This window comes from Neovison vison, chromosome 2 (assembly GCF_020171115.1).
Source record: "Neovison vison isolate M4711 chromosome 2, ASM_NN_V1, whole genome shotgun sequence".
NCBI classification, from domain to species: Eukaryota; Metazoa; Chordata; class Mammalia; order Carnivora; family Mustelidae; genus Neogale; species Neogale vison.
In genome coordinates, this window is record NC_058092.1 from 11,135,694 (window position 1) to 11,148,752 (window position 13,059).

Below are 13,059 nucleotides of genomic sequence, written 5' to 3' on the forward strand. Positions count from 1 at the left end.
CCACTGTGGTAGTCACTTGACGTTGCGTTATCTCCCTTGACTACAGTCCTACCAAAGGAATATACCAAAAAGTGTTCCTTTCACCCATCTTACAGACGGGGCCCAGGGAAGTGGTCTCCGTTCAAGATCCCAGAGGTAGTAAGAGGCACAAGGCAGTCAAAATTTAGACCTGAACCCGACTCAAGTCCACCTTAGAATCCATCCTCTGAGTCTCAAAACCCCAGCCCCATTCATTCGTTTATTCCACAAATATTTGTTAAGATCCTGCCTGTGCTGAGGTCTACGCAGGCACCGAGAAGATCTAGGTGAACACAATAAAAGGCCCTACCCTTAGAAGTTTACATTCCAGTGGGAGGAGACAGACGATGACAATATGGACAAATATAAGAAATAGAAAAAGATAATGTAAAGAAATAAAAGATACAGTGTATTGGTGATAAACGCAAAGAAAAATGTTTTTAAATAACAGAAACGGAGCGGGGGGAAATGAAATCTCTTTATATCCCCCAGGAACCTGTATCATTGGCTCAATGGAAGTGTACCTAATTCACCTGTGACTTCCCCTCTCCCTCCCCGCCACACACACACATCCGTTTCCCGTGCTGAGGCCAGTCCCTGGCACATTCTAAGGCGGAGCTCGCTTTGGTAGGTAACTTTGGGTTCTAGGCGTTGGGCAAGTCCCTGCCTCTCTCTGGGCCTCAGTCTCCCCATCAGTATAAGGAGGAGTCGGACTAGAAGGGCTCCCCAAGGTCCCGTCCAACTCTGACGCTCTAGGATTCTATGAATAGGGTTAAAGAGAACAGGGACCAGCTATTGCTTCCCCACCCTAGCAACTGTTGCCAGAAGAGGGCCATCTCCTGGTAGAAGGGGAAACTCCTCCCTGAATCGGGGAGGTCTTTGGGGCATCCCATCATGCATCGCGACTTTGCCTCTCTAGGAGGCACGTTTTGGCCTCTTTGGTCACGATCATCCCTTTGGATCCAGCCAAAGAGCGCGCCTCGTTCCTATGGCAACCGCGCCAGGTCCACGCGCAGACGGCGGGTAGCAAGGGTCAAAACAGATTCGCAAAGTAGACGTCGTCGACCCATTCAGTCCGCGCCTACGGTGAGCCGAGCCTTTAAGTGTCACGTGACCCCTCCCGCTCGTTCCCGCCCCCCTCCCCTCCCCAGGTCCCGGCCAGCGCTGGTGCGGACCGGAGGCTCCCGGCCCGGCGGACTAACTGGAGCACCGACCCCGCAGCCGGTTGGGCCGGTGCCCTTTCCCGGTAACTCCTTCCCGGCGTGACGCGCGGAGCCGCGGACGCGGCGGGGCCGGGCAGGCTCGGGGATCTCCCGTCAGTTCCTCCTCGTTCCCGGTTCCCCCGGGCCCGGGGGAAACTGGGAGCCGACAGGGCCCTGCCCAGGGCTCTCGGTGGGCGGCGGGGGAGGCGGCCGTCTCCTGGAGGGTTGCGACCTCCGGCGGGAGCTCAGACCTGGAGCGTGCCTCCTGGAGCCGCTACCTGGACCGGGGGATACTGCCTCGGGCGGTAGCCTACCTGTTGGGCAGGTGGTTTCCTGCCCCGAGGCGGGCACGGTGGAGCTCGAGACTGCCAGCCAAAGAACTTCACAGCCCCCCGCCTCTGGGGCTGCTCACTGGAGGCGACTGTCACGGTGGAATAAGGCAGCGATTGCACTGCGTGATAGGAAAAATAATAAGTATCACTTTCTGACTGTTGACCCTATGTTCAGTAAATCCTTTACATACATTTAACTCCCTTGTTGATCCTTTCAAGGTGGTACTAATTCACCTCCATTTATTAGTGACACTGAGGCTTTGCAAGTTTAAGTAAATTGCCGAAGGTCATAAAGTGGTGGAGGACAGATCCCAATATGAGTCTGTTCCAGAGCCTGTGTGCTTAACCAATAGCTACCTCACCTTCCCGAGTTTCAGCGCTCTGTGCGGGGTTTTATAGGACAGAATCGGTTATAGGTTGCCTTAAGAAGAAAGAGACTGATTTGGTTTAGGATTTTTGCTCAGTTATGCATGCAGTCCTAAAAATTGGCCATCAAATGGGTCAATTTTGTGAGCACTCCCAGGCACTATTGAGACTTCCGCTTGTCAAAATGCACCGCTGTTAACAGCTTTGCCTTCCTTAAGTCAGGTGTCACATTAGACACTTGAACCATAAAACGAGTAATTCATGAGAAGTCAAGATAAATATGACCCTTGAAAACTCAACGTATGATAGAACAAAGATCATACTTCTGGACTGTAAATGTCCGTGCAACACAGCACTACCTTGTTCATTAACCAACCAGGATTCTTTCTGAACCCACAGTGAATTCAGTTATGACACTCCCCAGACATGGATCTTTAACATTTGAAGACCCTGCCTGGTCTACAGCTTTTGCCATTAACCTCCCTTCCCATGGAAAACTAAATTTTTTCTCACCAGCTTTTCCTCATCTTTGGTCTCTATTTATGACAACTGTATTGCTTATGCTTAAAGAGTATCCTTACATACTTAAAGAGTATCCTCCCTGGGTTTTTTTTTTTGTTTTTTGTGGTTTTTTTTTTGGTCCAGTGGGTGTGGTGAGAAAGAATAGATTTGGGGTACACAATGTCATAACCGTCTTTTTTTTTAAAGAGTATCTCTCTTTCCTACTTGTACTTATTTAACCCCAAGAATGTCACAGCTATTGAGTTTCATAGTTTTGCACCTGGCAGATCTTACAATCTCATGAATTTATATAGCATGTACTCAGCGAAGTGTTCTTAAGCCGCTTATTTTTTAAATTTAAAGTATTATTGTCAGACTAAGTGAAACAGTGTGTTTGAGATGTAGTTGCCTTGATTTTCCTATGTATGTTTTCCCACATGGGCTTATCATTTCTTCATCTCATTCATTTCCAGTCATTTCTAAAGCTTTTCTAACCCAAGGAGTCTGGAAAGTTGCTGTTAATTCTTACTGCTCATCTTTTCATCTATAATAGTTCTTATGTGTGGTATATTCAAAAATAGCAGCAAGATGGTTGATTTTAAAAGCTCTGGTCAAACAGATTGACACTTTTCCTGCCGAAGAGCTTTTGTTTGTTTTGTTTTTCATCTATATATCTTATCCTTTTACCTAAAAAAGTAAGACTGTCCAGGTTTCTACCACTGAAACTTATTGCCTCTTCAATCATTTCAGCTCTGGAAAGGAAGAGAAATGGAAGTGAAAAAGTTGAGCATTTCCTGGCAGTTCTTGATAGTTCTGGTTCTGATCCTGCAAATTCTGTCTGCGTTGGATTTTGACCCATACAGAGTCCTAGGGGTCAGCCGAACAGCCAGTCAGGCTGATATTAAAAAGGCTTATAAGAAGCTCGCCCGGGAATGGTAGGTGAAACAAAGAAATAGCAGTTTAATATAAACTAAGCAGTTTTAGCAGGGGAATGAAGCCTAAATTATGCTTAGCTTTTATTTGTCTCTGTTTCTATGTTCAGTAAATATACATCTGTCTAAAATATTTTACTGGGGAGAACTAATGTTCATGTTATTCTATAATTTTTAGTGATGAGAGCCAAAGCTTGTGTTGCTGAGAAACCCCTTTTTAAAAATTCTTTGGCGTAAAAGATTACCCTAGATGCTGCTAGCATATTGAATGTTAATGTAGAAGGGAGCTTTAGTTTTAAAATATATATGTAGTCAACCATAGGTCAGGTAACCATCCCCATGCTGTGTTATTCACAAAGTAACTCTTTGTAAGTGTCATTGCTGAAAGGAACATCCTCCAATCCTGTTTTCTAAACTATTTATTTTAAGCTTTCAAGAAAATTTAAGAGCTTTTTGCCCTTAGTTTTACAATGTTCAGGAACTGAGTACGTTAGTTACTCTTAAAAATCATCATTTTGTAGAAATGTAGAAAAATCATCATTTTGCCTAGATAGTTTTTGTATTTGCTAAAGAGTATATGTGAATTAACAGGATAGCAATAAATTTAAAACCTACAGACAGATGTCAGCAGTTTTTTCCACCAATGCTTTGGACGTGCCAAAGGAGTAGAAGCATCTGGATTGTGTAGCTGGAGGGGAACAGCAGGAGGGGAGAGGATGGGAAGGGCACAAACCGAGGGAGCCAGTCACAGATATAAAAGCAGGTTTGGGATGGGAACGATCATCGCATACCTACTGCATGCTAGGCTCCCAGTTCTATGTTATTTATCTTATTTATACCTTATAATTACCCTATGAGAGAGGTATGCTGTCCCTCTTACCTGGGGGTAAATCTAGGCTCACCATTACGAAGTCTTTATTACCTTTGGGCCCCATAGCTTGACCTTCTGCACCAATAGGTTTTTTTTACTTTTTGATTGCTTTTTTTACTTTTTAATCCCTTACCCATCTGAGTAGACGGAAGAGTGAGTGGGTTAGTGTTGGGGCGGGCAGGAAGTTATGCGGGAGCAAAGCTGCCACGTGCAGATGACATTGCATTCTGTGTGTGCCTCTGCCTGACACCATTCTTCAGTGAAAGGAGCTTAGTTTTAAACGGGTTGCGATAAAGGTAAAATGTAGTTTAAAATACAGTGTTTTGAATACGTAAATATTTTAAACCAAACTCCAATCACAGAGAATCCAGAATTCAGTACTAAAAACACAGTCTGATTATGTGTGGCCTCTTTCCAGGGATTCTCTTTACAACAAAATTGCTTTCCACATTGTTTCAGACTCTCGCCTTTTTATATTTAAAGCAAAATACCTAAATCTGCAATAAGTTCGAAAGGTAGCCACATTCTTTTGGACAGGGTACGGGCCTTTGGCAACATTTTAAAAACAGAAATGATTGCTTGAGTATGTGGGATTTATTAAAATGTACAACTTTGACTTTTCTGTCTTCCAGAGCTGAAAAGGGTGTTATGCTATTAATTAAAGGAGTCATATGCTTCTCTTCCTTAATTACATTCTCTCTAGGAGTCATTCATCACCTCAGAAGTATAGGGAGTATCATCCAGGGAAAGTCTAGAATTTTACTTCACCTTTGTATTTTCACTGTGTTACTCCTTGTTGCTGTTTTGGCAACGGCACTGTTTTATCCCCATAACCATTGGTTTCATTTCATGACGGCTTCATGGGCACTGAAATGAACCATTTCCCCTTCCTTGGTGAAATCATTTCAAGTCACTTTTTCCTCTCAGAAGAACTATGTTTCTCTCCTAATAATTAAGTTTTCACATAGGCGCTTTCCCTCTTATCATCTACACTGGCCCAATAAACACCCTTACACCCCAGGAAAAAGGCGTCCTAAAGTCTGATCGGAAGCAAATGTGTATTAACATGGTCAGTCACTGGAACAGTAAAACGATTTGTCTACGACTTTTCTGTATTACTTTTTCTACAGCCAGTAGATACCAAGTACAGTATTTTCTTCACTCCCAGGTTTAAGGAACGGGTATCATATTGCGGTTGGTGACATGTTTCCTACATACTGAAAATAGTATTGGGCAGTTCTTTGCTAGAGCCGGATATATCCTTCCCTACATGTTTGCCACCTTGTGGTAGTGTCCTGCAATTAGGAAAATATTCCTTATAACCTGAAACTGTCTTGTGGTTTCCTCCCTGTTCTCTGGCCTTGGTTTTGTCTGCGTCAGGATCTGTGATTCTAACCCAGCTGCCCTCACAGCCCCCTCCTTGGTTCGGTCTCCTCAAAAGCCCCTTCCAGTCCTTCTTCCCCTACCACATTCTGTATGTTCAATCTTCGTTTGTGTGATTGCATCATTTTTCTCTTTTCGGCCTTCAGCCTAAGTCTGAATATTTAAAACTTTTTTTTTTTTATCATCCAGAAACATGCTTTGGAACCACCATCTTGTTTCCTTAAGTCATACTATTTTCATTATACCCAGCTGACCTTTTTTTCCCACTAATATCCATAATAAGAACTAGATAGTTAAGGGAGGAATGATGTCTAAATTCAACAGCCAGCCATTTGCAGTTTATTTTTAGAGAAATCAGAATATGTGGTTTAATTCATTCAAACATGTTCCTACCAGAATAAGTTGATCAAGTTATAAGTTTTCTTTATTCCAATGTACTTGGTGCTGTTTTTAGTAGTCATTTGCTTCCTGGTGGATGGTTTCTCTTTCCTGAACCTTTGCTAGAGGAAATCTACTAAAAGTTAGCCAGAGTGATTACATAAAGAATACACTCTGTGTTAAAGTCTCTTAACAAAAAGAACACTGAAAAATCAGTTCGTATAAAATGCTGACTTAGGTCTTGGGGGATCCTAAGGAAGTAAAACCTAGCCCCGAGTTTCAGGACTTTAAAAATCTCTAAAACTGAAATTGGCATAAACACGGGTATATTACAGAATAACAGAATAATCAGTGACCGCAAATGGATACAGTTGATTGCCGGCTATGGAAAATAGCAAACATTATTTCTAACAGAAATTTAAATCACTTTGCATAAACTGCAGATTTTTCTCACCTCTTAAAACATAGGGCCTGGAAATGATTATCCATTTATAGGCAAAAGGCCACCTTAGGCAAAAAGGGACAAGCAGGGCAATAGCGAAACTGAAACACTCTCATTTGAACATCAGGAGCCAAATGCTATTTGGAACATGGTTGTCACTAAACGAGTTCACGGTGTGTCAGAAAAGCTGTTTCCTATGTCTCCCTACTGGTCAGAAGAAATCCCTTCCTAGATGACATTCTAACATTGGGATGAACTTCCCCCATCCTAGGAAGAGAAGTCAGCTCTTAGGGCTCAGTGACATTAACCTGAAGCCAGCTTCAGCAGTGTGTAGGAACCAGGTAAAGACATGCCCACAGCACACCTTTCCTCCGTGGGACGCTGCCAAACTCCCCCGCGCTTTGAAATTGTGCCCCACTGAAGCGTTTTGGGTAGAAACAGCCGGTTTCAAAGTTTCACTTAATTATGATGGTCATGGGAAGCAAATGATTGCTTCTACCATTTATTTTTAAGAAACTGTCCTAACAAAATGGCCTTGCATTCGCCTCTGATGTAGTGAACTGTGTGTACAGGATGTTAATTGTGTGTAAAACACTGAATCCACGCTCACTGCCTGCCCGTTTTTGTTTCAGGCATCCTGACAAAAACAAAAATCCTGGAGCAGAAGACAAGTTCATCCAAATTAGCAAGGCTTATGAGGTATCGTGTCAAACTTGTGATGCATCCATTAGCTTTGATAAAATACACTTTAACTGGCCAGTTTTGTAACAACCTCTCCGAGAGGGTACATGCCCCAGTGTCCTTGACCTAGTTTCTAGATGATGGTAAAGAAAGCCTATTTAGCCACATCCAATATGTTGAAATCGGTGCCTGAATATTTTTCAGCTCTTTTAAAGAAAAAAAAAGTGGCCTATTTTAAAGGCTTTAATTGGAATTGCAGAATTCTCAGAATTCCTCAATGTAGGTCTCTACTTCCTTTGTCGAAACTTTTTTTTTTTTTAAGATTTTATTTATTTGACAGACAGAGATCACAAGTAGGCAGAGCGGCAGGCAGAGAGGAGGAAGCAGGCTCCCTGCTGAGCAGAGAGCCGGATGTGGGGCTCGATCCCAGGACCCTGAGATCATGCCCTGAGCCAAAGGCAGAGGCTTTAACCCACTGAGCCACCCAGGCACCCCGAAACTTTTTTATCACGTGCTCATCTCAGCAGTGTATGTACTAAAGCTTATATTAAAGACTCATGGGCCCGTATTTATTAATGTGGCACAAGCTTACAAGTACATGGAAACACAAGATTTTCAACAGTTTTCCAACACATCAGCTTAAGTAGCTTGGTCTGGAATGTGCACAAAAGAGAAGTCCGTGGCTCCCTTGATTTGTGTCGGGTGATACTCTTCGAGATACCGTGCCTGGCTCCTAGAATAGAACCTCATCCTGAAACAGCTTCTCGAATTTTAGACTTCAGAGTTGTTTCTAAGTAAAACAAAGCTCACATGCCAGACCCTGCACTCGGTGCTCTGGCAACATTTTGGTGTTCGCAGCTTGTCCTGTCCTGGTTTGAGTTACTCCAACTTAAGTGGCATGACCTAGTCCATTTTTTTATGGTTAACATTATGTTAAGTTTTATTTGCTTTACTGATGTGCCGAGTACTGTGATAACACAGAATCTCTAAAGCCAAGACGAACACAAGGACTGAAGTCTTTTGGTCTTGAAATAACTGGATGTTTCTATTGAGAGAAAAGTTCCCTGGTGTGTTGGTGACTGCTCTCGGAAAGCCTAACCGTGCTGTAGCTTTACGTTTTTTTCTTCCCGTGTCTTCCGTGCTGCTCACAGGATAGTCCTTTGGGTAAAAATTTTTCCATTTCATAGATTTCCTTTTTTTTTTTGCTTTCCTTATAGATTCTTTCCAATGAAGAAAAGAGATCCAACTATGATCACTATGGAGATGCCGGAGAGAACCAGGGCTACCAGAAGCAGCAACAACAGCGAGAGTATCGCTTCCGCCATTTCCATGAGAATTTTTACTTCGATGAATCCTTTTTTCATTTCCCTTTTAATTCTGAGCGGCGGGACTCCATCGACGAGAAGTATTTATTGCACTTCTCACACTACGTGAATGAAGTGGTTCCAGACAGCTTCAGGAAACCTTACCTCATCAAGATCACCTCAGACTGGTGCTTCAGCTGTATCCACATCGAGCCTGTTTGGAAAGAGGTAGTTCAAGAATTGGAAGGACTGGGTAAGATCATTTTATTGGCTGGAAGGTGTCTGTACAGAAGAAGGTAATATTTATATCTTGAATTGTATGGGCTCCTGGGAAGAAGGAACAGTGAGATTTCTCTTCAGAAGTTCACATGACGGGGGGTTTTTCCAAGGACACATTTTCAGAGAAAGAAATGTGTCCGCCGTTCTCATTTTGCACTACTAATTTGAAGCCTTGATCTAGCCTTGAAGCCTCTGTACAGTTTCCTAACATCTAGTTGGGGGAGCCTAATACATAGGAGAAGTTTAAAAATTATTGGTTGAACAAAGCAGCCCTCATTGATGCTCGGAGTTGCTCGAACTGTCATAACAAAATACCACGAACCAACAGAAATGTATTTTCTCACAGTTCTCAAGCTTAAAAGTCCAAGATCAAGGTGTTGGCAGGTTTGGTTTTTTCTGAGGCCTCTCGCCACGGCTTGCGGGCGGCCACCTTCTCCCTGCCTGCCCATGTGCTCGTGTCTCTCTGTGCACGTTTCTGGTGTCTCTCTCTCGCTTTCTGTGTCCTCATCTCTTCTTACAAAGACACCAGTCATACTGGATCAGGGCCCAAGCTGACTAACTCATTTTAACTTAATTACTTCCTTAAAGGCCATCTCTAAATACGGTCACATAAACACAGTACTGGGGGGTTAGGACTTCAACAGATGGATTTGGGCAAAGAGTCACAGTTCCATCCATGACAGTAATGGTCATGCGTTACCAGTCGGGATCACAGATTAGCCCTTCCTGTGTTCATAGTTACCACTTGTGCCAGGAAAATGCCAGCGATCCAGGCCAGGTATTTATTTTAACGACTCTTAAAAGTTGGAATTATGGAAGAGTGTGTGTGTGTGTATTACGGGCATTAGAAGACCTCTTCTTGAGTAGCTAAGAAAGGCCAAACTCAGTCATAGGGACCAAGGGCCCGGATGTCTCTGGAGAGAATGTACCCATGAAAACCATCGGTTCGTTTATCCTAGAACAGAAATTTTCAGCCTGTGGTTCAGAAGCACTCCAGTTTGCCAAAATGCTTTCAGGAGATTGAGTAAAGAGGTTCTTGGGAGAAGATGAGGAAATAAGTTTAGCACAGTGTCACGCACGTGGGGGGCAGTCAGCAGATGCTGCTCCTGGTGTGTAACGAGAGGCTGAGATGAGCCGGAAGCCCCTGGGTCGAACAGCGCAATGGCGTTTTATGCCACACTAGGTGGTATACTGAAACCTCTTTAACCTCGTTCGTCCAGGCGCCGACATTCAGACCCAGGAGCAGAACAGAAACGTTAAACCAGTGCGTAAGTTAGGACGGCAGTGTGCCTACACCAAACTCAGGTCAGAGCCAACGTTCTTTTTTTTTTTTTTCCCTAAGACTTTGTTCATCTATTTGACAGACGAAGATCACAAGTAGGCAGAGAGGCAGCCATAGAGAGAGGGGGAAGCAGGCTCCCCGCTGAGCAGAGAGCCCGACTTCGGGCTCAATCCCAGGACCCTGAGATCATGACCTGAGCTGAAGGCGGAGGCTTAACCCACTGAGCCACCCCGGTGTCCCCAGGCTTCTATTTTAAACATGCCCGGTGAACCGTGTGAGAGAGCAAAGCACAGGGGTTACCTGTGTCCCATCCGTGGGCTTCGGACTCACACAGACCAGCGTCAGCATACGTCCTGCTCCAGCAGGCCCCCGGCTGTGTTCATGTCCGAGCTCTGTCATTTACTGTCTTTGTGTCCTTGGACAAATTACTTGATACACGTTTCCTCATCTCTAAAACATGTAATAATGTAATAATGTCAAACCAGATTTGATACAAAGATTAAATGAGAAAAAAATCTATTAATTTCTAATATATGTTAAACACAAATATAAAGTAAGCTTAGGGAATGGCTGACAAACTAGGCTTTCTGGTTTACCAAAGTAAAAATTTTTTAAACACCTATTTTATAAATTTTTAAAAATCATTTTCAAATACATGAGTCTGCTTTCTTCAACTCACTGACCAGCAGGCACCGACTTCTGACTTACGTTTAGCGAAGTCGCACAAGGTACTGCGAAGCTGGATGGGAAGCAGAGGGAACAGGGCAGCCAAAGTACTGCCTTTCACCATGGGAAATGCAGTTGCAGGATATGACTCGGGTGTAGCTGAGGGGGAGGAAGCAGGAAGAGCTCGCTGAGACCAGGGAGTAAGGAGCCTTAAAGTCCAGGCTCGAGAAGCTGGACTTTATTTTACAGTATGTAATAAGCCAAGAAAAATTATCCCATGGCAGCATGATTTAATCACATCCATGGTTTAGGAAGCTGTTCGAGCTGCTTGAAGGACGGATTGAAGGTCAGAAGAGGAGCCAGGGAGGTCACCGGCCCTGGCAGGACAGCCACCACTGGCCTAGAGTAGGAGCAGAGGCAATAGAGAGGTGGACAAGTGTAAGATATTTGAGAGGTAGGATCGTGGAAGTTGAAGGACCTGGCTCCTGGAGACCATCTGAATGTGAGAAATGAAGAAAAAGGGAGAAAGGGTCAAGATGGACGCTGCATTCTGACTTGAGCCAGTGGACGGGCAGACAATGCAGGAAGAGCTGGATTTGAGAAATTGTTCTGAATAGTAACTCCGGTTGGACTGTGCGTGATGACATGAAAATAATGTGAGCTCATATTTACGGAGAATTTAATGTACACCAAGCACAATTACAAGTATCAACTCCTAAGAAACAACAGCCGTTTAAGGCAGGTGCTATTGTCATCCCTCTTTTACAGACATGTAGCTCATTTGGGGGACTTTGTCAGGGTCCCACAGTTGGTGTTCGGCAAATCTGGGCTTTGAGCCCCAGTAGTCTGACTGTAAGTCCATGCATTGTGTGCCATGCTGTACCTGTACCGTATTTTAATGACCTTAAATCTTCGATGATGGAAGATCTTGCTATTCTTTTGGGTCGTCGCGCTGTTTGATTGTAGTAGGTCAGGACTCAAGTGACAAGGATGGAAGAAGCTGAATTTAGATTCACAGAAGTGACATTTACGGAGGGTTCAGTCCATTTCCCCGCTCCACCCCCAAAGTTCCCTGGAAGGCTGGTTTTGACCAAATGTATTAGATAAATTTGGTTTATAAACCACTTTCCTCTTTGAAACATTTGGATTAGTGAAGATTCCCAACAACCAAAGTCCACTTGGTTACAGCTGGGTGGCCGTGGTGAGAGCCTTACGGCCCCTGTGGCCGTTTCCCTGTCCCGGTGAGGCAGCACTACCCTTTCAGACAAATACTGCCCAAAATATTTCTTTCTTTTTCTTTTTTTTTTTTAAGATTTATTTATTTGAGAGAGTGAGCAGGGGAAGAGGCAGAGCGAGAGAGAGAATCTCAAGCAGACTCCACGCTGAGCCAGAGCCTGATGCAGGGCTCATTCTCACGACCCTGAGATCATGACCTGAGCTGAAACCGAGAGTCCAATGCTTCGCCAACTGAGCCATCCCCTGCCAAAAATATTCCTATTCTGAGTTAATAGGAAGAGCAGACTAGGGCACCTGATGGGCCCAGTCGGTAAAGTGGGTGACTCTTTATCTCCAGGATATGAGTTGGAGTCCCATGTTTTGTGTAGAGATTGCTTTAAAATAAAATCTTTCAAAAAAAGAGAGAGAGAGAGAGAGAACAGACCATCTTAAAGATCAGCTGAGGGGCCTGGGGAAGCTCGGACCTTCTCCCAGAACAATGTAAAGTGCCTGGATTGCCATGGATGGATGAAATAGAACAGTTCTATCCCAGGGGAAATGTGGCAGGTAGTTAGGGGGAATCCATGGCCACACAGCGTGGTAAAGGCTAGTCTGCAGACATAGCCCATGTGTCTGGACAGCCATCCTGGGGAGGAGGACCAGAGTAGTCAGTGCTGCCTTCTACCTCGAGGAGTTTACTGTCTAGCTGAAGAGAAAATCTGTCCCGAGAGAATGCACACTTGGCATTTGCGAGTACAGAATCACATTTGCAATTACAGAACAATGGAGCGCGGCTGGAGTGAGTGGGGGATGAGAAAGAATGCATGTTCTCATTGTACACTCTCTTCCTGATGGACCAAGTACTGTGTTGGCCGTTAATGTATAACTTATGTAGTTTTTATTGAGCTTCAGTTGTTTGGCATTGTGCTAGGTGCGTCATGAGGATTGTCTATATCCCCAGAGCAACTCAGAGCAGGGGAGACTGTTACTATCCCTGTTTTCCAGATGAGCAAACCAAGGCCCAGGAAGGTTAAGGAACTAATCAAGGCCACACTATCCACAAGTAGGCGTTCTGGGATACAGACCCAAGTGCACGACTCTAGGGGTCACGGTTAACCACCATGCCTGCACGGCTTCAGAAATCAGTAAAACGTGGCCCTTGCACCAGCAGACTCAGGTGGGAGACACAGGTGAATCATTGCAGTGC

At 44.3% G+C, this 13,059-nt stretch overlaps 1 protein-coding gene across 3 annotated transcripts in view; it reads left to right on the top strand.

The window, feature by feature from the left end:
- The first annotated feature begins 992 nt into the window (after positions 1 to 992).
- DNAJC16 (DnaJ heat shock protein family (Hsp40) member C16) overlaps positions 993 to 13,059 on the top strand; it is a 32,321-nt gene continuing 20,254 nt past the window's right edge. Inside the window, exons 1-4 of one of the 3 annotated variants that reach the window (XM_044237222.1) lie at positions 993 to 1,104; positions 3,170 to 3,354; positions 7,058 to 7,124; positions 8,324 to 8,663. In XM_044237222.1, coding sequence (XP_044093157.1) covers positions 3,188 to 3,354; positions 7,058 to 7,124; positions 8,324 to 8,663 — 574 coding nt within the window. In that variant the 5' untranslated portion in view covers positions 993 to 1,104; positions 3,170 to 3,187. Of the gene's footprint in view, positions 1,105 to 1,170; positions 1,265 to 3,169; positions 3,355 to 7,057; positions 7,125 to 8,323; positions 8,664 to 13,059 lie in introns of those variants that run through there. The other 2 variants (XM_044237221.1, XM_044237223.1) reach the window with 2 other exon arrangements.